The 24,394-nt window shown below is 49.2% G+C and overlaps 1 protein-coding gene across 1 annotated transcript in view; it reads right to left on the reverse strand.

Moving 5' to 3' along the window:
* The window catches only part of LOC141154154 (uncharacterized), a 155,648-nt gene that overhangs the window by 71,775 nt on the left and 59,479 nt on the right, over window positions 1–24,394 (reverse strand). Inside the window, exons 4-6 of the mRNA XM_073639700.1 lie at window positions 13,172–13,255; window positions 12,716–12,809; window positions 5,964–6,014 (exon numbers count right to left, since the gene is read on the reverse strand). Coding sequence (XP_073495801.1) covers window positions 5,964–6,014; window positions 12,716–12,809; window positions 13,172–13,255 — 229 coding nt within the window. The remainder of the gene's footprint in view (window positions 1–5,963; window positions 6,015–12,715; window positions 12,810–13,171; window positions 13,256–24,394) is intronic.

Below are 24,394 nucleotides of genomic sequence, written 5' to 3' on the forward strand. Positions count from 1 at the left end.
GATGGTGTTGGAGGCCTACCATGACCAAGCAGGTCATTTGGCTGGAAGAAGTTGGAAACCCTGCTGAAGGACCGGTTCTATTGGGTTGGAATGCGGAGTTCCATAGAAAGGTGGTGCCGGAATTGTGGGCCCCATAGCCTCAGAAGAAAAGAGTACGGAAGTCAGAAAGCACCCTTGCAGTCCATCAAAACAACCCAACCCCTGGAGATTGTCGGTCTGGATCACATCAAACTGTCGCCCAGCAGATAAGGCTATTCCTATGCCCTGACCAAGGTGGATCACTATTCCCGGTTCCTGGTGGTAGCCCCTGTCAAGGATCTGACATCAGAAGCTGCAGCAAGAACATTCCAAGCCTACTTCTGCAGGCCCCATGGATATCCGGACAAGGTGCTAACAGATCAAGGCCCTGCTTTTGAAGCTGAGCTATTCAAAGAATTCTGTCACTTGTATGGATGCAAGAAATTCCGGACTACGCTATATCATCCTCAAACCAACGGTATGTGCGAGAAAATGAATAACATTGTCATTGACCTGTTAAAAACCCTACCTTTGGAAGAGAGGAACCAGTGGCCAGACAAACTACCTGACCTGGTGGACCTGTATAACCACATACCTGTGAGTTCTACTAACTGTACCCCAGCATACCTCATGAGAGCAAGACCCGGAAAATTGCCCATGGACCTGCTACAGATATGTCCACTGAAGACTGGGACACAAATCGGCAAGAGCAGTACAGGAAAGTACAGGCCTGTGTTGAAGAAAGCCTAAACAAAGTAAGAGAAAGACAAGAAGACCAGTATAACAAGCACGCACCAGCAGAACCTTTGGCACCCGGAGAAATAGTGCTAAAACGGAAAAGAAGAGGTCACAAGCTCGATGACCAGTGGGAGAGAGAGCCCTATACCGTGTTAAGTTACGGATTTGACAACACCAAAACCTGCGTGATCAGCAAGGATGGAGGTAGGACGACCACAACAGTCTCAAAAGACCACTTGAAATTGTGCCCAGGTCTGCTGAAGACACAGGAGGAAGAAGTACCTCTTATAGTACCAGAAAAACCCAAGGAAGATGTAGTTCATACAGTTCTAGGAGACTTCCCCGTGGACTGGCCTCAACTCGATGGAGCAGTTATCATACCAGTGATACACTTCTGTCAACCACCAGAAGAACCTCCACCACAAGAAGAACATGTGAGCGCCCTGGAAGAACCTGCTCAGGAACAGGAAGAGTCCCCAGTAAGAGGAGGATCACTCGTTGAAGCAGAACCTGAGGGTCCAGTAAACAGTGCACTTGCCAGTCCTATAGAGATGTTGAGGCAGTTCTATAACTTACCCGCACGTAGACCTGATAGGTTAGCGGATAGTGCATGCATATCAGAGACAGACACCACTATCACCCCAGTGCTACGTAGATCCACACGCAGCACACAAGGCCAAATTCCTACCAGGTATAGGGAATATGTTATGATCTGCAACAAGAACTAAGGAAAGATAGGGGAAGGCTGTCCCTACAATAAGACTAAGCTGAATCCCTACGATGTAGCGGGCTGCCTGTTCCTAGCGAACAGACCCGCCTTTGTCCTCGGCTAGTCTGAACGGAGACCTATAGCATTAGCGAAGGGGTCCCTAAAAGAACTAAGGACTGGGACAAAAATGAGACACCTCCTAAACAGAGAAGTAGTTGCAGAACACAAAAATACAAACTGACAAAAAGGTACTAAAGGTCCCAGAAGGACCAAGCGAGCTGCCAGATAGGCACAGAAGCACCTGGATAGAGAAGCAGTCAAAAACTGAAGTCCAGCACAGCCAAAAGGGCGGAGCTGGAATATAAAGGCAAATGGTCACATGACCGCAAAACACAGGAAGGAAAAAAAAACAAACAGGAGGGTTCTAACAGAATAAAGTACAAAAGCCTAAAGTGTAAAAATGTGTCAAACTTGGACATAGTTACACAGTTGGGTATTGCCTATTGTTATTTAATGTGTGCCTTTGAAATGTGTTATTGTTATTATAATTGTAATTGTTGTTGTACCTGTTACAAAAAAAAAAAATGCTTTAGTCCAGGAGTACTGCTATCCACAGGTACCACAGGACCCAAAAGGGTGCATGGATGGACTTCTCCACAAGAGGCCCTCACTACACACAGACACCTCCACCCTTCCACCTCATACCACCAGAGGGAGCCCTGTTAGGGAGATATATAGACTGGAGGGTGGAGTTACGTAGACAGAGTGTGCTGACACTAGAGATCAATGAAGAAGCAGCACCTGTTAGCTGCTGTGCTGAGGGCAAGTGAAGGCCTTCAGCACGTGCTGAAGCCTGAGGGCCTAGAGCGTGGCCGGAGGTAAGAAGAAGAGTGAGAGGTGTTAAGGTGGCAGAGGAGCATCTTAGGCTCACCCCGAACACAAGCCGGACACCGGGTCCGCACCTACAGGGTCCTTTATGCCCAGTAGGAATAACCGGTATACCAAGGGGATTCCAGACCCCTGGTCAACCTGAAGCTACAATCATCTAAAGAACTAGGAACCACGAAGGCCCCAGCATCCAGGGATAGTGGTAGCCGGAGGAAAGTTCTTACTACCAAGCAGACAGGTGAGAGAGTGCAACAGTACAGAAGCTAGGCCTTGTTCCAGGTGGGTCAGGAGCTTCAGAGAGAGGAAGAAATGGATCAGGAGGCCTACTACCCGCTCACTGGGGAGAGTCCAGGAGTGCACCCTTCCTACCCAGTACCCTGGACCATACCTGCCGTTTACACCAGTAAAGGTACTGAAGTGAACCCCCTGTGTGCATGTCTGTTATTCTCACCTGACGCGACTGGGCCACCTCTCACCTGCATCCCTTCCATCAACCCTGTCCCGGGGGGTCCGCTCTGCCTGTGGGGAGCAGAAACATCTCAGCTGCCATCCCATCACCACTGGAGGTCTGCAGCAGCGCTGGTATCCATTACCAGGAACCACAGGTGGCGTCACGAGATAAAAACCGTTATTCATCCCTCCAAGCAAAAACCTCTTTTAAGAGCGACCCCAGAGTACGGGCCCGGGAGCCGACTGCCGTGACATCCCAGAAGAAGGTAAAGGTCCGGGTACCGAGTCCCCCATTTCCCCCTGGGCGAATCACATACACATCATACATGCACACACACACACATCATACATGCACACACACACACATTAGAAATATTTTTAATATCCGTATTCGGGAAGCCTCGCTCACCTGTCCCCGGTCCTGTGCCCCGTCCAGAAGCTCCTCAGGTATGTGGCTGTGCAGGTCTCCCGGCTTGTCACAGACATCATGGCCCTGGATAATCAGAGGGCCCACTTGACGTCGGGGCCCGGGCCGCTTCCTCGGCATCTGATCAGGACCTCTGGCGCTGCTTGACTGCCGGAACTTCATACATGGCGGCACGCTGTGCTGCTGTGTCTGCTAGTAATGACGCGGCAGGGGCGACACAGAAGCTCAATTAAAGGTGCAGTGCCGACCCTGCCGTGTCATTATGTCCAGACACAGAGGCACAGCGCACTGCGCGTGGCTATGTCTGGTGAAGTGCCGGCAAACAAGCAGCGCCGGCGGTCCTGAACAGGGTCGGGGAAGCAGCCTGGGCCCCGACAGCGAGTGGGTCCCTCTGGTGGTCCAGGGCCCAGGTATTTGCCCGGGTATGCCGGCCCTGAAGATGTTGGTTCCTGATAAGAATACAGTCACTGTTTTTTCATTCTATTTTATTTCTCTATATTGATTTTAATATTTTTATTTTAATTATTCTACATTAGTTATTTGCTCCAAAATGTAACAACCAATATTTATAGTTATATCATGTACTAACTACATTAGATAGTTACCATCGTGAGCACAATGTAGCTTCCATTTCATTGAATATCAGCTGCAATGAGTTTAATTGCTCTTATAATCAAGATATAGGAAAGGATTTTATCTTTTACCTGCTTATGTAATAGAAGGTTGTTTTACTGTTGAATTTCTTTTGCAATGCTGGAATATTCTATAAAACTACAAATAACCATGTCTGAATATACTCCTGAGCACGTCTAGGTCTACTCTTGTTGCACCATGTAAAAAATATATATATATGTATCTATACGATCGATAGATAGATAGATAGATAGATAGATGATAGATAGATAGATAGATAGATAGATAGATAGATACTCTGCCGATTTTGCACGTTTTCCCACCTACAGAGAATGGAGAGATCTGTAATTTTTATCGTAGGTCACTTCACCTGTGAGAGACAGAATCTAAAAACAATTCCAGAATATCACATTGTATGATTGTTACATAATTAATTTGCATTTTATTACATGAAATAAGTATCTTATCACCTACCAACCAGCAAGAATTCTGGCTCTCACAGACCTGTTCGTGTTTCTTTAAGAAGCCCTCCTACTCTGCACTCATTACCTGTATTAATTGCACCTGTTTGAACTCGTTACTTGTATAAAAGACACCTGTCCACACACTCAATCACACTCCAACCTCTCCACCATGGCCAAGACCAAAGATCTGTCTAAGGACACCTGGGACAAAATTGTTGGCCTGCACAAGGCTGGGATGGGCTACAGGACAATAGCTTGATGAGAAGGCAACAACTGTTGGCACAATTAATAGAAAATGGAAGAAACACAAGATGGCTGTCAGTCTTCCTAGGTCTGGGGCTCAATGCAAGATCTCGCCTCTTGGGGTAAGGATGATTCTGAGAAAGGTCAGGAATCAGCCCAGAACTACAGGGAGGACCTGGTCAATGACCTGATGAGAGCTGGGACCACAGTCTCACACATTACAGTTAGTAACACACTACACCGTCATGGATTAAAATCCTGCAAGGCACGCAAGGTCCCCCAGTTCACACCAGCACATGTCCATGCCTGTGTGAAGTTCGCCAATGACCATCTGGATTATCTAGAGGAGGCATGGGAGAAGGTCATGTGGTCAGATGAGACCAAAATATAACTTTTTGGTATCAACTCCACTCGCCGTGTTTGGAGGAAGAAGGATGTGTACAATTTCAAGAGCACCCTCCCAACCATGAAGCATGGTGGGGGAAACATTATACTTTGGGGTGATTTTCTGCAAAAGGGATGGGACGACTGCACCGTATTGAAGGGCGGATGGATGGAGTCATGTATAGCAAAATTATGGCCAACAACTTCCTTCACTCAGTAAGAGAATTGAAGATGGGTCGTAGCTGGGTCTTCCAGCATGACAATGACCTGAAACACACAGTCAGGCAACTAAGGAGTGGCTCCGTAAGAAGCTTTTCAAGGTTCTGGAGTGGCCTAGCCAGTCTCCAGATCTAAACCCAATAGAAAATCTTTGGAGGGAGCTGAAACACAATGTCGCCCAGCGACAGCCCCAAAACCTGAAAGATCTGGAGAAGATCTGTATGGAGGAAGGGGCCAAAATCCCTGCTGCAGCGTGTGCAATCCTGGTCCAGAGCTACAGGAAACATCTGATGACTGTAATTGTAACAAAGGTTTCTGGACCAAATATTAAATTCTGTTTGTCTATTGTATCAAACACTTATTTCATGTAACAAAATGCAATTTAATTATTTAAAATCATACAGTGGGATTTTTTTTTAGATTCTGTCTCTCACAGGTGAAGTGAGCTACGATAAAAATGACAGATCTCTCCATTCTGTGGGAAAACTTGCAAAATACATGCAAATCCTAATAAAAGGATAACATAAATTAAATTAATTTATTAGTTAAAAAAAAAAAGTATAAAAGGATGTTCATATTTTTCTTGAATGAAATTATTTAGAACAATAAAAAGATGATAAAAATAGACAACGTGAACTCCTGCAGAAGGTACAGAAGGTGAGTAGTGCAGCTCACATATTCAGGAAGACTATGATTTATTAAGAATTAATCATGAATATTGATCGTCTTAGAATAAACCCTTTATAAAGCAGAATGCAGAGCTGTATGACAAGGAGAAGCAAATCCAGACCTGCTCGATGTGGCAGCTGACGATGACTCTGTAGTTGTTCTTGATGTCGGTCTATAAAAAATATTAGATGAAAATGTTAAGAGACTCAAACACCAGCAGAAAACAAAGCAATGGAAAAGTAGCCTTAAAAAGTGCTACAAGTTTGAAGGCGCATCACCTCTGCTTCCATTTTTATTACCCATAAACCCTTTATCTAGGCCATACATGGGTTCAACATGAAACGTGGTAAGGTCATTTTTAGTGTTGAGCCACCCCCATAGTGTTCGGGTTCGGTTCGGTTCGTCGAACACCGGCATGTTCATCGAACGGTTCGTCGACCACTATTGAACACCGTCGAACACCGTTAAAACCTATGGCAGGGATTTGTCTGCCATTCACTGTAATGCCATAGCCATGGTGTTTGTGGTATTAGAGTGATTGCCCAAATCGATGGGAACAGTGCTCACAGTGAAACATGAAAAGCCGGCAGTTCAGCAGCGGCATACACCTGTACCCGACAATTTAGAACAGAAAGAATAGAGCATCACACATAGATTAGATAGATAGAAACATGTCAGTCACATATATAAGAAGTACAGTGACAGTGTTGGTTACTGTACTTGTCATTTAGTGTTAAAGGATTTATAAAAAAAAATAATAGTGTTTTCATGCACCGTCTCTTTAAAAAAGCCGGCCGGCAATTCAGCATCGGTACCCGACAATTTAGAATAGAAGGAATAGAGCATTGTAACATACCTGGCGGCGTCCTTGCATGGTGGTCCATCTCCCACTGTGCAAGAGCGCGCACTTGATCTCCAGTCGAGAATGTCTCTCTGGCTTCCCTCCATGCTGTCTGTTTGTGTCTGTTTCTGCTGCTTAAGGGCGGCGCCCGATCACTTCCTGCTTTTTGTACCTGCTGTGGGTCACACCCCTTGTGCGTCCTCAGCCTATTGCTGTCTGTCACCTGGTATATAGCTCAGCTGCGCCCATCTATTCCTGCCTGAGCATTGTGTTTCATTCAGTGTGTGCTTGCACTCTGAAGGTGCCAGGTCCCGTTCTGTGTTCTCTTGTCTGCCTTTCCTGGAGGCTGTATTTCCAGGCCTGTCTGAACACGCTCCTAGCCTGTTCCTCTCGCCTTCTAGGGGCCGATTACCTAGACCCGTTCCTGTATCTTGTCTGTCCTGTCTGAACACGCTCCTAGCCTGTTCCTCCCGCCTTCTAGGGGCCGATTACCTAGACCCGCTCCTGTATCTTGTCTGAACACGCTCCTTGCCTGTTCGTCCCGCCTCTCTGGGGGCTCTATTCCCAGACCCGCTCCTGTATCCCGCTGCAGTGTCGGTCTCCTCCGTACACTCAGTTCCAGTCTGAACTCTCTCCTATCCTTTACCTGTTTTGCCTCTATGTCCGTTCCCTTCCTTTTTCTGCAGAGTCTGAACTCGTACCTAACTCCTGCCTGTTGTCTCTGTACTCCCGTTTGTGAGTTTGTGGCCAACTCGCTACTTCACTGCAAGTACCCTGTGGGTATCTGGCTCTGCTTTTCCCTTCCTGTCTGTTCCGTGTGAACAGAGCCCTGTCCCCCCTACTCAGCCTTGCCTGCTCTGACTCCTTTACTCACCGCTCCGGCGGTTCTGGCCTGCTCTGACTCCTTTTGCTCACTGCTCCGGCAGTCTTGCTTCACTCTTGCTCACCGCTCCTGGCGGCCTTGTCCTGCTCCACTCTTGCTCACCGCTCCAGGCGGCCTCGTCCTGCTTTACTCTTGCTCACTGCTCCGGCAGTCTCGCTCAGCTCTGACCCTTTGCTCTCCGCTCCTGGCGGCCTTGTCCTGCTTTACTCTTGCTCACCGCTCCAGGCGGCCTCGACCTGCTTTACTCTTGCTCACTGCTCCGGCAGTCTCGCTCAGCTCTGACCCTTTGCTCACCGCTCCTGGCGGCCTTGTCCTGCTCTACTCTTGCTCACCGCTCCAGGCGGCCTTGTCCTGCCCTGTTCTCGCTCACCTCTCTGGGCGGCCTCACTCTGCTGTGTTTGTCCGCCACATCTGTGGTTCTGTTCCTGAGTCCCAGTGTGTACTGGGTCCTATCCCGCCAGTGTCCCTACCTGCTAGTTCCTCCCTGTCTGCACTCTAGCTGTGCTTGCCTGTACCCCTCTACCTGTATTGTTCCTGAGTCCCAGTGTGTACTGGGTCCTATCCCGCCAGTGTTCCTACATGCTAGTGCCTCCCTGGCTGCACTCTAGCCGTACTTGCCTGTACCCCCCTGCCTGCATACCCGCCTGCCTGCATACCCGCCTGCCTGCATACCCGCCTGCCTGCATACCAGTTGTGCCTGCCTACCAGTCGTGCCTGCCTATTCCCACCAGTCTGTGTGCCAGCCTACCAGTCTGTTCCTGTATTCCCCTGTGTGGGTCAACAGCCGTGTCCGGGGTCTGTCCTGGAGTAGCACCTGGTCCCTCCGCTCGGTTCCTCCTTGGTGCACTGGCGTCGTATGCCGTCGTGCGACCCTGGTCGGATCGGGTGAATACCTAGTTACGCCCCTCCAGGCATTCACTCTCCGGCACGGTCCAGTGGAATCACTACTATCACACGCACACGCCGCTCAGCCCGGGCGTGTGCATTACAGCATGCTCAGGCCATGGTTCCCGTTGAGCCCCACGGCCTTCGCTCTCTGAGAAGTTTTCCAGCGAATACATGCATTAAAAATAATTTTTTTTTTCCTTAGCTGAGTTCCAGGCGAATTACGCACCCGTCCAGATGGATCTATCAGCTCTCGTTCCTGCGGATCCGCCACGTTACTATGGGGATCCAAGACAGTGTCGTGCATTTGTGGAGCAATGCATGCTACACTTTAAGGCCTACCCTCTCTATTTTCCTTCCGATTGGGCTAAAGTGGCCTTTATGATTGACTACCTAGCGGGTGATGCCTTGAAATGGGTCACCCCCCTATGGGAAGCATGGGATCCTGTCGTCCTTGACCTGCAGGCCTTCCTGGTGGCCTTTCGTATGGTCTTCGAGGACCCTAACCCTGAAGCCCCTGCTGAAGCTTCACTTCCCAATATCCCAGAGCAGCCCCGACGGGTAATGTGTGTGGGTAGCGCACTAGTCCTCCTGCCCGAAGAAACTACTGCCCACCCAGAATCCACACAGGATGACTACGCTCTCCGGAATACTTCTCACAACCTCAAGAGGCAGTCCAGACGTGCTAGACATAGAGACAAGCCGTCACGCCAGAGTTTGTCCTCCCTGAGACCTCCTGACCCCAACCTTGAAGTCCCTACTGAAGCTTCATCTCCCTGTATCCCGGAGAAGCCCCAACGGGTAATGTGCGTTGGTAGTGCACCAGTTCTCCTGCCCGAAGAGACTACTGCCCATCCAGACTCCACACAGGAGAACTTCCTGCACCCAGCATCAGATGCTTCACCCACTTTAACCAGTGTGCATGTCCAAGGATGCTCCGAAGCTGTGATTACCTCCGAGTCTGTGCACCTCTACTACTTGGCGGAGGTCCCCCTGTTGCCTGCTGAATCCTCCGGGATACCACTCGATGACAATTGGAGAGAGACTTCTCTACACCCCTCCGACCAGGCGGAGGACCTCCAGTTGCCTCCAGAACCCTTCGGGGTGCTACCTGGTAGCGAAAGGACAGAGACTCTCCTATACTCTGTACCTGATACCTCGCTCGCTTCGTCCAGTGAGTCCAACCTAGTGTACTCCGAAGCAGAGGTTGCTCCCGAGTCTCTACACCCCTCCGACCAGGCGGAGGACCTCCAGTTGTCTCCAGAACCCTTCGGGGTGCTACCTGGTAGCGAAAGGACAGAGACTCTCCTATACTTTGTACCTGATACCTCGCTCGCTTCGTCCAGTGAGTCCAACCTAGTGTACTCCGAAGCAGAGGTTACTCCCGAGTCTCTACACCCCTCCGACCAGGCGGAGGACCTCCAGTTGTCTCCAGAACCCTTCGGAGTGCCACCTGGTGGTGAATGGACAGAGACTTTCCTATATCCTGGATCTGATACCTCGCTTGCTTCGTTCAGTGAGTTCGACCTTGTGTACTCTGAAGCAGAGGATACCCATGAGTCTCTACACTCCTCTGACCAGGCGGAGGACCTTCAGTTGTCTCCAGAACCCTTTGGGGTGCCACCTGGTGGTGAATGGACAGAGACTTTCCTATACTCGGTACCCGATACCTCGCCTGCTTCCTCCAGTGAGTCCGACCTAGTGTACTCTGAAGCAGATGTTTTCTCTGAGCCTCTGCACTCTTCTGACCCAGCGGAGGACCTCCAGTTGTTTCCTGAATTCTCCGGGGTACCACCAGATCACAAAGAGACAGTGACTTTTTCTCATTATGTACCTGATAACCCGTCTATTTCTTCCTGTGAGCTTGACAAGATGGACCTCGAAGCAGAGATTACCCCCAAGTCTCTGTCCTCTTCCAACCCGGTGAAGGACTTCCTGTTGTCTCCTGTACCCTCTGGGGTGCCACCTGAAAATATGTGGAGAGAGACTTCCTTGTGTGCTGTTCCTGGTACTCCACCCGTTTCGTCTGTTGCTGAGGATGGCTGGATAGGAGGTAGCATCCTAGCTAACCAGATGGGATCAATTTTTCCTGTGGACAGTGGAAGTGATCTCCTTGAAGTGAACGACTGGTCCTTGAATTCCCTGCGGAAGATTCTGGCAGGCCTGAAGAAGAGGGGGCGTAAGGGGGGGGGTACTGTAACATACCTGGTGGCGTCCTTGCATGGTGGTCCATCTCCCACTGTGCAAGAGCGCGCACTTGATCTCCTATCCAGAGTGTCTCTCTGGCTTCCCTCCATGCTGTCTGTTTGTGTCTGTTTCTGCTGCTTAAGGGCGGCGCCCGATCACTTCCTGCTTTTTGTACCTGCTGTGGGTCACACCCCTTGTGCGTCCTCAGCCTATTGCTGTCTGTCACCTGGTATATAGCTCAGCTGCTCCAATCTATCCCTGCCTGAGCATAGTGTTTCTTTCAGTGTGTGCTTGCACTCTGAAGGTGCCAGGTCCCGTTCTGTGTTCTCTTGTCTGCCTTTCCTGGAGGCTGTATTTCCAGGCCTGTCTGAACACGCTTCTAGCCTGTTCCTCCCGCCTTCTAGGGGCCGATTACCTAGACCCGTTCCTGTATCTTGTCTGTCCTGTCTGAACACGCTCCTAGCCTGTTCCTCCCACCTTCTAGGGGCCGATTACCTAGACCCGCTCCTGTATCTTGTCTGAACACGCTCCTTGCCTGTTTGTCCCGCCTCTCTGGGGGCTCTATTCCCAGACCCGCTCCTGTATCCCGCTGCAGTGTCGGTCTCCTCCGTACACTCAGTTCCAGTCTGAACTCTCTCCTATCCTTTACCTGTTTTGCCTCTATGTCCGTTCCCTTCCTTTTTCTGCAGAGTCTGAACTCGTACCTAACTCCTGCTTGTTGTCTCTGTACTCCCGTTTGTGAGTTTGTGGTCCACTCGCTACTTCACTGCAAGTACCCTGTGGGTATCTGGCTCTGCCTTTCCCTTCCTGTCTGTTCCGTGTGAACAGAGCCCTGTCCCCCCTACTCAGCCTTGCCTGCTCTGACTCCTTTGCTCACCGCTCCGGCGGTTCTGGCCTGCTCTGACTCCTTTTGCTCACTGCTCTGGCAGTCTTGCTCCACTCTTGCTCACCGCTCCAGGCGGCCTCGTCCTGCTTTACTCTTGCTCACTGCTCCGGCAGTCTCGCTCAGCTCTGACCCTTTGCTCTCCGCTCCTGGCGGCCTTGTCCTGCTTTACTCTTGCTCACCGCTCCAGGCGGCCTCGACCTGCTTTACTTTTGTTCACTGCTCCGGCAGTCTCGCTCAGCTCTGACCCTTTGCTCACCGCTCCTGGCGGCCTTGTCCTGCTCTACTCTTGCTCACCGCTCCAGGCGGCCTTGTCCTGTCCTGTTCTCGCTCACCTCTCTGGGCGGCCTCACTCTGCTGTGTTTGTCCGCCACATCTGTGGTTCTGTTCCTGAGTCCCAGTGTGTACTGGGTCCTATCACGCCAGTGTCCCTACCTGCTAGTGCCTCCCTGTCTGCACTCTAGCTGTGCTTGCCTGTACCCCTCTGCCTGTATTGTTCCTGAGTCCCAGTGTGTACTGGGTCCTATCCCGCCAGTGTTCCTACATGCTAGTGCCTCCCTGGCTGCACTCTAGCCGTGCTTGCCTGTACCCCCCTGCCTGCATACCCGCCTGCCTGCATACCAGTCGTGCCTGCCTACCAGTCGTGCCTGCCTATTCCCACCAGTCTGTGAGCCAGCCTACCAGTCTGTTCCTATATTCCCCTGTGTGGGTCAACAGCCGTGTCCGGGGTCTGTCCTGGAGTAGCACCTCGTCCCTCCGCTCGGTTCCTCCTTGGTGCACTGGCGTCGTATGCCGTCGTGCGACCCTGGTCGGATCGGGTGAATACCTAGTTACGCCCCTCCAGGCATTCACTCTCCGGCACGGTCCAGTGGAATCACTACTATCACACGCACACGCCGCACAGCCCGGGCGTGTGCATTACAAGCATCACACATAGATTAGATAGATAGAAACATGTCAGTCACATATATATGAAGTACAGTGACAGTGTTGGTTACTGTACTTGTCATTTAGTGTTAAAATAAAGGATTTATTAAAAAATATATATATATATTATGAAGAAATCTTATAGGTGATGCAAATAACCCCAGCAGCCATAGACAGAGATGGGGGGGATGTAGTGATACAGGGTGACAGAAAATACATGAAGTCAGAACAATGGCGGCCTGCTGATAGTCTCCGTGCTGTACGTACCTTGTGGGGGACAATTCCTCATCAGGTCCTCTTTCTTCTTCACATGGCTTTTTGTTTTTCTTATCACAGTTCTTTTTAGGCTTCTTGGACATATCTAGGATTGGTATCAGTGAAAGTAAAGATTCAAAAATAGTTCTTCCTGTTTATTTTTTTATTAATTGACAGATCCCAGTCCAGGAAATAAAAGAAACACAAAGAACAAGGTTATGTGATGTTCAACACATCGCTACAAAGAAAATATTCTAAAAAAACATCAATATCATTATACTCATCATCAATCACGCCACCATCATATTCTTCATAGTCATTGACATGACGATCATCATCATCTTTACCACCGACATCATCAACATACTCATCATTATCAGAACAGTTACCCTCACCCACATCATCCTCACATCATCAATATTACATCAAAGTCATCGACAACACAACAGCTTATAATTTTATCATTACCCTCATAATTGCTATCTTCATCTTCATCACTATCGTTGCCATCACCTTCATCAAAGTCGTTGGTGGAGCCCAGAGCAAACAAACCTGCGAAGTACAAACACCATATAAGAAAATCCTACGCCAAAAATCACTTCAGCCCTTCTACTTCTATGTAACATGAAAGATCTCCATAGATTTCTCAAAAACGACCCAACAATTGTCTGAAAAGGGTAGGATGCAGCCAGAGTCCCTCCTGTACATGGGGAGCGCCATATAATTCTGGCCTGAGAAGTTCTGCCTTAAGTATATAGAAGACAAGGAGGAAGAGTCTGCACTTGGTATAATGTAGAGAGAGGACGGAGGAAGAGTCTGCACTTGGTGTAATGTAGAGAGGACGGAGGAAGAGTCTGCAATTGGTGTAATGTAGAGAGGACGGAGAAAGAGTCTGCACTTGGTGTAATGTAGAGAGGACGGAGGAAGAGTCTGCACTTGGTGTAATGTAGAGAGGACGGAGGAAGAGTCTGCACTTGGTGTAATGTAGAGAGGACGGAGGAAGAGTCTGCACTTGGTGTAATGTAGAGAGGACGGAGGAAGAGTCTGCACTTTGTGTAATGTAGAGAGGATGGAGGAAGAGTCTGCACTTGGTGTAATGTAGAGAGGACGGAGGAAGAGTCTGCAATTGGTGTAATGTAGAGAGAGGATGGAGGAAGAGTCTGCACTTGGTGTAATGTAGAGAGGACGGAGGAAGAGTCTGCACTTGGTGTAATGTAGAGAGGATGGAGAAAGAGTCTGCACTTGGTGTAATGTAGAGAGGATAGAGGAAGAGTCTGCACTTGGTATAATGTAGAGAGGACGGAGGAAGACTCTGCACTTGGTGTAATGTAGAGAGGACGGAGGAAGACTCTGCACCTGGTGTAATGTAGAGAGGACGGAGGAAGAGTCTGCACTTGGTGTAATGTAGAGAGGACGGAGGAAGAGTCTGCACTTGGTGCAATGTAGAGAGGATGGATGAAGAGTCTGCACTTGGTGTAATGTAGAGAGGATGGAAGAAGAGTCTGCACTTGGTGTAATGTAGAGAGGATGGAGGAAGAGTCTGCACTTGGAGCAATGTAGAGAGGATGGAGGAAGAGTCTGCACTTGGTGTAATGTAGAGAGGATGGAAGAAGAGGCTGCACTTGGTGTAATGTAGAGAGGATGGAAGAAGAGTCTGCACTTGGTGTAATGTAGAGAGGATGGAGGAAGAGTCTGCACTTGGAGCAATGTAGAGAGGATGGATGAAGAGTCTGCACTTGGTGTAATGTAGAGAGGATGGAAGAAGAGGCTGCACTTGGTGTAATGTAGAGAGGATGGAGGAAGAGTCTGCACTTGGTGTAATGTAGAGAGGATGGAGGAAGAGTCTGCACTTGGTGTAATGCAGAGAGGACGGAGGAAAAGTCTGCACTTGGTGTAATGTAGAGAGAGGATGGAGGAAGAGTCTGCACTTGGTGTAATGTAGAGAGGATGGAGGAAGACTCTGCACTTGGTGTAATGTAGAGAGCATGGAGGAAGAGGCTTCACTTGGTGTAATGTAGAGAGCATGGAGGAAGAGTCTGCACTTGGTGTAATGTAGAGAGGACGGACGAAGAGTCTGCACTTGGTGTAATGTAGAGAGGATGGAGGAAGAGTCTGCACTTGGTGTAATGTAGAGAGGATGGTGGAAGAGTCTGCACTTGGTGTAATGTAGAGAGCACGGAGGAAGAGGCTGCACTTGGTATAATGTAGAGAGGACAGATGTAGAGTCTGCACTGGGTGCAATGTAGAGAGGACGGAGGAAAAGTCTGCACTTGGTATAATGTAGAGAGGACGGAGGAAGAGTCTGCACTTGGTGTAATGTAGAAAGGACGGAGGAAGAGACTGCACTTGGTGTAATGTAGAGAGCATGGAGGAAGAGACTGCACTTGGTATAATGTAGAGAGGACGGACGAAGAGTCTGCACTTGGTGTAATGTAGAGAGGACGGAGGAAGAGTCTGCACTTGGTGTAATGTAGAGAGCATGGAGGAAGAGACTGCACTTGGTATAATGTAGAGAGGACGGACGAAGAGTCTGCACTTGGTATAATGTAGAGAGGATGGAGGAAGAGTCTGCACTTGGTGTAATGTAGAGAGGACGGAGGAAGAGACTGCACTTGGTGTAATGTAGAGAGCATGGAGGAAGAGACTGCACTTGGTATAATGTAGAGAGGACGGACGAAGAGTCTGCACTTGGTATAATGTAGAGAGGACGGACGAAGAGTCTGCACTTGGTGTAATGTAGAGAGGACGGAGGAAGAGACTGCACTTGGTGTAATGTAGAGAGAGGATGGAGGAAGACTCTGCACCTGGTGTAATGTAGAGAGGACGGAGGAAGAGTCTGCACTTGGTGTAATGTAGAGAGGATGGAGGAAGAGGCTGCACTTGGTGTAATGTAGAGAGAGGATGGAGGAAGAGTCTGCACTTGGTGTAATGTAGAGAGGATGGAGGAAGAGACTGCACTTGGTATAATGTAGAGAGGACGGAGGAAGAGTCTGCACTTGGTGTAATGTAGAGAGAGGATGGAGGAAGAGTCTGCACTTGGTGTAATGTACAGAGGATGGAGGAAGAGTCTGCACTTGGTGTAATGTAGAGAGGACGGAGGAAGAGTCTGCACTTGGTGTAATGTAGAGAGCATGGAGGAAGAGGCTTCACTTGGTGTAATGTAGAGAGCATGGAGGAAGAGTCTGCACTTGGTGTAATGTAGAGAGGATGGAGGAAGACTCTGCACTTGGTGTAATGTAGAGAGCATGGAGGAAGAGGCTTCACTTGGTGTAATGTAGAGAGCATGGAGGAAGAGTCTGCACTTGGTGTAATGTAGAGAGGACGGAGGAAGAGTCTGCACTTGGTGTAATGTAGAGAGGATGGAGGAAGAGGCTGCACTTGGTGTAATGTAGAGAGGATGGAGGAAGAGTCTGCACTTGGTGTAATGTAGAGAGGATGGAGGAAGAGTCTGCACTTGGTGTAATGTAGAGAGGACGGAGCAAGAGTCTGCACTTGGTGTAATGTAGAGAGGATGGAGGAAGAGGCTGCGCTTGGTGTAATGTAGAGAGAGGATGGAGGAAGAGTCTGCACTTGGTGTAATGTAGAGAGGATGGAGGAAGAGACTGCACTTGGTATAATGTAGAGAGGACGGAGGAAGAGTCTGCACTTGGTGTAATGTAGAGAGAGGATGGAGGAAGAGTCTGCACTTGGTGTAATGTAGAGAGGATGGAGGAAGACTCTGCACTTGGTGTAATGTAGAGAGCATGGAGGAAGAGGCTTCACTTGGTGTAATGTAGAGAGCATGGAGGAAGAGTCTGCACTTGGTGTAATGTAGAGAGGACGGAGGAAGAGTCTGAACTTGGTGTAATGTAGAGAGAGGACGGAGGAAGAGTCTGCACTTGGTGTAATGTAGAGAGGACGGAGCAAGAGTCTGCACCTGGTGTAATGTAGAGAGGATGGAGGAAGAGTCTGCACTTGGTGTAATGTAGAGAGGATGGAGGAAGAGGCTGCACTTGGTGTAATGTAGAGAGAGGATGGAGGAAGAGTCTGCACTTGGTGTAATGTAGAGAGGATGGAGGAAGAGACTGCACTTGGTATAATGTAGAGAGGACGGAGGAAGAGTCTGCACTTGGTGTAATGTAGAGAGGATGGAGGAAAAGTCTGCACTTGGTGTAATGTAGAGAGGGGACAAAGGAAGAGTCTGCACTTGGTGTAATGTAGAGAGGATGGAGAAAGAGTCTGCACTTGGTATAATATAGAGAGGATGGAGGAAGAGTCTGCACTCGGTGTAATGTAGAGAGAGGACGGAGGAAGAGTCTGCACCTGGTGTAATGTAGAGAGGACGGACGAGGAGTCTGCACTTGGTGTAATGTAGAGAGGACGGAGGAAGAGTCTGCACTTTGTATAATGTAGAGAGAGGACGGAGGAAGAGTCTGGACTTGGTGTAATGTAGAGAGGATGGAGGAAGAGTCTGCACTTTGTATAATGTAGAGAGAGGACGGAGGAAGAGTCTGGACTTGGTATAATGTAGAGAGGATGGAGGAAGAGTCTGCACTTGGTTTAATGTAGAGAGCATGGAGGAAGAGTCTGCACTTTGTATAATGTAGAGAGGACGGAGGAAGAGTCTGCACTTGGTATAATGTAGAGAGGATGGAGGAAGAGTCTGCACTTGATGTAATTTAGAGAGAGGACGGAGGAAGAGACTGCACTTGGTGTAATGTAGAGAGGTTGGAGAAAGAGTCTGCACTTGGTGTAATGTAGAGAGTACGGAGGAAGAGTCTGCACTTGGTGTAATGTAGAGAGAGGACGGAGGAAGAGTCTGCACTTGGTGTAATGTAGAGAGGACGGAGGAAGAGTCTGTGTAGCACCCTGAGGACTCGGCTGCTACAGGGGTATTACGCCTCAAGCCAGAGGTGTGGTATTCCACTCCCGGGTAAGGATGGAGTGTGGAACTGAGCTCAGATAGCTGCATACACTACATACATCTCATTTCTGGGGGACAGACCAACGGTACTCCCACCAATATATGTGCAGGTACGATAGTGTCTGTCCCTGGCTGGAGTGGGAGGGGGGTGGAACATCCCAGTAGTGTAGAGGCAGATAGGGGGAGCAGTCTGGGTAATGCTAGGAGCTCATTGGGTGCTGGTCACCTGAGCTCACACATAGAGGGAGTATATAAGGTGGGCACCATCTTAGGACAGGGTCTTTTGTAGAGTGAGTCAGTCTGTAGCAGAGCAGAGAAACTCAGCCAGAAGGGCTGACAGGGAGTTGTGGTTCCGGCTGGGCCCAGCTCCAAGGCCAAGTCTGAGAGAGAGAGAGGAGTCAGAAGGACCCAGAGAGAAGAAGAAGGAACCCCAAGACCCCAGAATACAAACAGAAGGGTGAAGGGTTGGCACCCAGGGTACCGGATCCCAAGCTGGCAGAGAGAAAAGCACACCTTAGCCAGAGACCGGAGGTCGTGGGCAGGATCTGCCACGACCCTCACTAAATCCACTAGGAAGGCATACCAGGTATAGGGTCAGGGAACCCAGAAGGGGTGTACCCACCAAGAGACCCGAGGGAGCCGGACATAGGTGGATCCCTGGTGAGAACGGCCAGAAGAGAGGGAAAGTCAGACAGGAGCTCAGGACCACGCTCCAGAATTACTTGGGGGTTGGCCGAGTCCAGGACCTGGTGGACGCAGCACGGCTCGGGTGGTCGCTTCAGGCCAGAGTGACCATAAGAACACCCGTAAGTAAAAACCCCTGAACTGCACAGCCCGACTCTGAGTCTTCTTGCTGATTCATCCTGCACCTTCACAACCACCATCCTCTACACCTGACCCCCTGAGGCTATACCCCTCCCGTTGGGGGTTATACTACCAAAGCTGCACACATACCAACAGCCTCAGCGGACCCTGCTGCAGCGGCGGCCTTTTGACCGCAAATCAACGGGTGGCGTAGTCGACACTAAAGAACACCAATAACATCTATTAAGACTGCCACACACTGAGTTTGACACCCTGGGCACGGACCGGGTCGCCGCCACTCGGAGACTACAACCCCCATCTGATCCGGCTCCGGGTAATCCCCAAACAGCACTGGCCCAGGGGGCGCGTCATCTGCACTTGGTGTAATGTAGAGAGAGGATGGAGGAAGAGTCTGCACTTGGTATAATGTAGAGAGGACGGACGAAGAGTCTGCACTTGGTGTAATGTAGAGAGGACGGAGGAAGAGACTGCACTTGGTGTAATGTAGAGAGGACGGAGGAAGAGTCTGCACTTGGTGTAATGTAGAGAGGACGGAGGAAGAGGCTGCACTTGGTGTAATGTAGAGAGAGGACAGAGGAAGAGTCTGCACTTGGTGTAATGTAGAGAGAGGACAGAGGAAGAGTCTGCACTTGGTGTAATGTAGAGAGGATGGAGGAAGGGGCTGCACTTGGTGTAATGTAGAGAGGATGGAGGAAGAGTCTGCACTTGGTGTAATGTAGAGAAAGGATGGAGGAAGAGTCTGCACTCGGTGTAATGTAGAGAGGATGGAGGAAGAGTCTGCACTTGGTGTAATGTAGAGAGAGGATGGAGGAAGAGTCTGCACTTGGTGTAATGGAGAGAGGAAGGAGGAAGAGTCTGCACTTGGTGTAATGGGGAGAGGATGGAGGAAGAGTCTGCACTTGGTGTAATGTAGGGAGGACAGAGGAAGAGTCTGCACTTGGTGTAATGTAGAGAGGATGGAGGAAGAGTCTTCACTTGGTGTAATGTAGAGAGAGGACGGAGGAAGAGTGTGCACTTGGTGTAATGTAGAGAGGATGGAGGAAAAGTCTGCACTTGGTGTAATGTAGAGAGGATGGAGGAAGGGGCTGCACTTGGTGTAATGTAGAGAGGATGGAGGAAGAGTCTGCACTTGGTGTAATGTAGAGAAAGGATGGAGGAAGAGTCTGCACTCGGTGTAATGTAGAGAGGATGGAGGAAGAGTCTGCACTTGGTGTAATGTAGAGAGAGGATGGAGGAAGAGTCTGCACTTGGTGTAATGGAGAGAGGAAGGAGGAAGAGTCTGCACTTGGTGTAATGGGGAGAGGATGGAGGAAGAGTCTGCACTTGGTGTAATGTAGGGAGGACAGAGGAAGAGTCTGCACTTGGTGTAATGTAGAGAGGATGGAGGAAGAGTCTTCACTTGGTGTAATGTAGAGAGAGGACGGAGGAAGAGTGTGCCCTTGGTGTAATGTAGAGAGGATGGAGGAAAAGTCTGCACTTGGTGTAATGTAGAGAGGACGGAGGAAGAGTCTGCACTTGGTGTAATGTAGAGAGGATGGAGGAAAAGTCTGCACTTGGTGTAATGTAGAGAGGATGGAGGAAGGGGCTGCACTTGGTGTAATGTAGAGATGATGGAGGAAGAGTCTGCACTTGGTATAATGTAGAGAGGATGGAGGAAGAGTCTGCACTTGGTGTAATGTAGAGAGGGGACAAAGGAAGAGTCTGCACTTGGTATAATGTAGAGAGGATGGAGGAAGAGTCTGCACTTGGTGTAATGTAGAGAGGATGGAGAAAGAGTCTGCACTTGGTATAATGTAGAGAGGATGGAGGAAGAGTCTGCACTTGGTGTAATGTAGAGAGAGGACGGAGGAAGAGTCCGCACCTGGTGTAATGTAGAGAGGATGGAGGAAGAGTCTGCACTTGATGTAATGTAGAGAGGATGGAGGAAGAGTCTGCACCTGGTGTAATGTAGAGAGGACGGACGAGGAGTCTGCACTTGGTGTAATGTAGAGAGGACGGAGGAAGAGTCTGCACTTGGTGTAATGTAGAGAGGATGGAGGAAGAGTCTGCACTTTGTATAATATAGAGAGGACGGAGGAAGAGTCTGGACTTGGTATAATGTAGAGAGGATGGAGGAAGAGTCTGCACTTGGTGTAATGTAGAGAGGACGGAGGAAAAGTCTGCACTTGGTATAATGTAGAGAGGATGGAGGAAGAGTCTGCACTTGATGTAATTTAGAGAGAGGACGGAGGAAGAGACTGCACTTGGTGTAATGTAGAGAGGATGGAGGAAGAGTCTGCACTTTGTATAATATAGAGAGGACGGAGGAAGAGTCTGGACTTGGTATAATGTAGAGAGGATGGAGGAAGAGTCTGCACTTTGTATAATATAGAGAGGACGGAGGAAGAGTCTGGACTTGGTATAATGTAGAGAGGATGGAGGAAGAGTCTGCACTTTGTATAATGTAGAGAGGACGGAGGAAGAGTCTGCACTTGGTATAATGTAGAGAGGATGGAGGAAGAGTCTGCACTTGATGTAATTTAGAGAGAGGACGGAGGAAGAGACTGCACTTGGTGTAATGTAGAGAGGATGGAGAAAGAGTCTGCACTTGGTATAATGTAGAGAGAGGACGGAGGAAGAGTCTGCACCTGGTGTAATGTAGAGAGGACGGAGGAAGAGTCTGCACTTGGTATAATGTAGAGAGGATGGAGGAAGAGTCTGCACTTGGTGTAATGTAGAGAGGACGGAGGAAGAGTCTGCACTTGGTGTAATGTAGAGAGGATGGAGGAAGAGTCTGCACTTGATGTAATTTAGAGAGAGGACAGAGGAAGAGTCTGCACTTGGTGTAATGTAGAGAGAGGACGGAGGAAGAGTCTGCACTTGGTGTAAAGTAGAGAGAGGACGGAGGAAGAGTCTGCACTTGGTGTAATGTAGAGAGGACGGAGGAAGAGTCTGAACTTGGTATAATGTAGAGAGGATGGAGGAAGAGTCTGCACTTGATGTAATTTAGAGAGAGGACAGAGGAAGAGTCTGTACTTGGTGTAATGTAGAGAGAGGACGGAGGAAGAGTCTGCACTTGGTGTAAAGTAGAGAGAGGACGGAGGAAGAGTCTGCACCTGGTGTAATGTAGAGAGGACGGAGGAAGAGTCCGCACCTGGTGTAATGTAGAGAGGACAGAGGAAGAGTCTGCACCTGGTGTAATGTAGAGAGGATGCACGAAGAGTCTGCACTTGGTAAAATGTAGAGAGGACGGAGGAAGAGTCTGCACTTGGTATAATGTAGAGAGGATGGAGGAAGAGTCTGCACCTGATGTAATTTAGAGAGAGGACGGAGGAAGAGTCTGCACTTGGTGTAATGTAGAGAGGATGGAGAAAGAGTCTGCACTTGGTGTAATGTAGAGAGGATGGAGGAAGAGTCTGCACTTGCTATAATGTAGAGAGGACGGACGAAGAGTCTGCACTTGGTGTAATGTAGAGAGGACGGAGGAAGAGACTGCACTTGGTGTAATGTAGAGAGAGGACAGAGGAAGAGTCTGCACTTGGTGTAATGTAGAGAGAGGACGGAGGAAGAGTCTGCACTTGGTGTAAAGTAGAGAGAGGACGGAGGAAGAGTCTGCACTTGGTGTAAAGTAGAGAGAGGACGGAGGAAGAGTCTGCACCTGGTGTAATGTAGAGAGGATGGAGGAAGAGTCCGCACCTGGTGTAATGTAGAGAGGACGGAGGAAGAGTCTGCACCTGGTGTAATGTAGAGAGGACGGAGGAAGAGTCTGCACTTGGTGTAATGTAGAGAGGACAGAGGAAGAGTCTGCACCTGGTGTAATGTAGAGAGGACGGAGGAAGAGTCTGCACTTGGTGTAATGTAGAGAGGACAGAGGAAGAGTCCGCACCTGGTGTAATGTAGAGAGGACGGAGGAAGAGTCTGCACTTGGTGTAATGTAGAGAGGACAGAGGAAGAGTCTGCACCTGGTGTAATGTAGAGAGGACGGAGGAAGAGTCTGAACTTGGTATAATGTAGAGAGGATGGAGGAAGAGTCTGCACTTGATGTAATTTAGAGAGAGGACAGAGGAAGAGTCTGCACTTGGTGTAATGTAGAGAGAGGACGGAGGAAGAGTCTGCACTTGGTGTAAAGTAGAGAGAGGACAGAGGAAGAGTCTGCACCTGGTGTAATGTAGAGAGGACGGAGGAAGAGTCCGCACCTGGTGTAATGTAGAGAGGACAGAGGAAGAGTCTGCACCTGGTGTAATGTAGAGAGGACGGAGGAAGAGACTGCACTTGGTGTAATGTAGAGAGGATGGAGAAAGAGTCTGCACTTGGTGTAATGTAGAGAGGACGGAGGAAGAGTCTGCACTTGGTATAATGTAGAGAGGATGGAGGAAGAGTCTGCACTTGGTGTAATGTAGAGAGGATGGAGAAAGAGTCTGCACTTGGTATAATGTAGAGAGGATGGAGGAAGAGTCTGCACTTGGTGTAATGTAGAGAGGATGGAGAAAGAGTCTGCACTTGGTATAATGTAGAGAGGATGGAGGAAGAGTCTGCACTTGGTGTAATGTAGAGAGAGGACGGAGGAAGAGTCCGCACCTGGTGTAATGTAGAGAGGACGGACGAGGAGTCTGCACTTGGTGTAATGTAGAGAGGAAGGAGGAAGAGTCTGCACTTGGTGTAATGTAGAGAGGATGGAGGAAGAGTCTGCACTTTGTATAATGTAGAGAGGATGGAGGAAGAGTCTGCACTTGGTGTAATTTAGAGAGAGGATGGAGGAAGAGTCTGCACTTTGTATAATGTAGAGAGGACGGAGGAAGAGTCTGCACTTGGTATCATGTAGAGAGGATGGAGGAAGAGTCTGCACTTGATGTAATTTAGAGAGAGGACGGAGGAAGAGACTGCACTTGGTGTAATGTAGAGAGGATGGAGAAAGAGTCTGCACTTGGTATAATGTAGAGAAAGGACGGAGGAAGAGTCTGCACCTGGTGTAATTTAGAGAGAGGACAGAGGAAGAGTCTGCACTTGGTGTAATGTAGAGAGAGGACGGAGGAAGAGTCTGCACCTGGTGTAATGTAGAGAGGACGGAGGAAGAGTCTGCACTTGGTATAATGTAGAGAGGATGGAGGAAGAGTCTGCACCTGGTGTAATGTAGAGAGGACGGAGGAAGAGTCTGCACCTGGTGTAATGTAGAGAGGACGGAGGAAGAGTCTGCACTTGGTATAATGTAGAGAGGACGGAGGAAGAGTCTGCACTTGGTGTAATGTAGAGAGGATGGAGGAAGAGTCTGCACTTGGTATAATGTAGAGAGGATGGAGGAAGAGTCTGCACTTGGTGTAATGTAGAGACCATGGAGGAAGAGTCTGCACTTGATGTAATTTAGAGAGAGGACGGAGGAAGAGTCTGCACTTGGTGTAATGTAGAGACCATGGAGGAAGAGACTGCACTTGATGTAATGTAGAGAGGATGGAGAAAGAGTCTGCACTTGGTATAATGTAGAGAGGACGGAGGAAGAGTCTGCACTTGGTGTAATGTAGAGAGAGGATGGAGGAAGAGTCTGCACTTGGTGTAATGTAGAGAGGATGGAGGAAGAGTCCGCACCTGGTGTAATGTAGAGAGGATGGAGGAAGAGTCTGCACTTGATGTAATGTAGAGAGGATGGAGAAAGAGTCTGCACTTGGTATAATGTAGAGAGGACGGAGGAAGAGTCTGCACTTGGTGTAATGTAGAGAGAGGACGGAGGAAGAGTCTGCACTTGGTGTAAAGTAGAGAGAGGACGGAGGAAGAATCCGCACCTGGTGTAATGTAGAGAGGATGCACGAAGAGTCTGCACTTGGTATAATGTAGAGAGGATGGAGGAAGAGTCTGCACTTGATGTAATTTAGAGAGACGACGGAGGAAGAGACTGCACTTGGTGTAATGTAGAGACGATGGAGAAAGAGTCTGCACTTGGTGTAATGTAGAGAGGACGGAGGAAGAGTCTGCACTTGGTGTAATGTAGAGAG

Source organism: Phyllobates terribilis, unplaced genomic scaffold (assembly GCF_046119375.1).
Source record: "Phyllobates terribilis strain yellow unplaced genomic scaffold, ASM4611937v1 Scaffold_1__5_contigs__length_1240528914, whole genome shotgun sequence".
In the NCBI taxonomy this organism is placed as follows: domain Eukaryota; kingdom Metazoa; phylum Chordata; class Amphibia; order Anura; family Dendrobatidae; genus Phyllobates; species Phyllobates terribilis.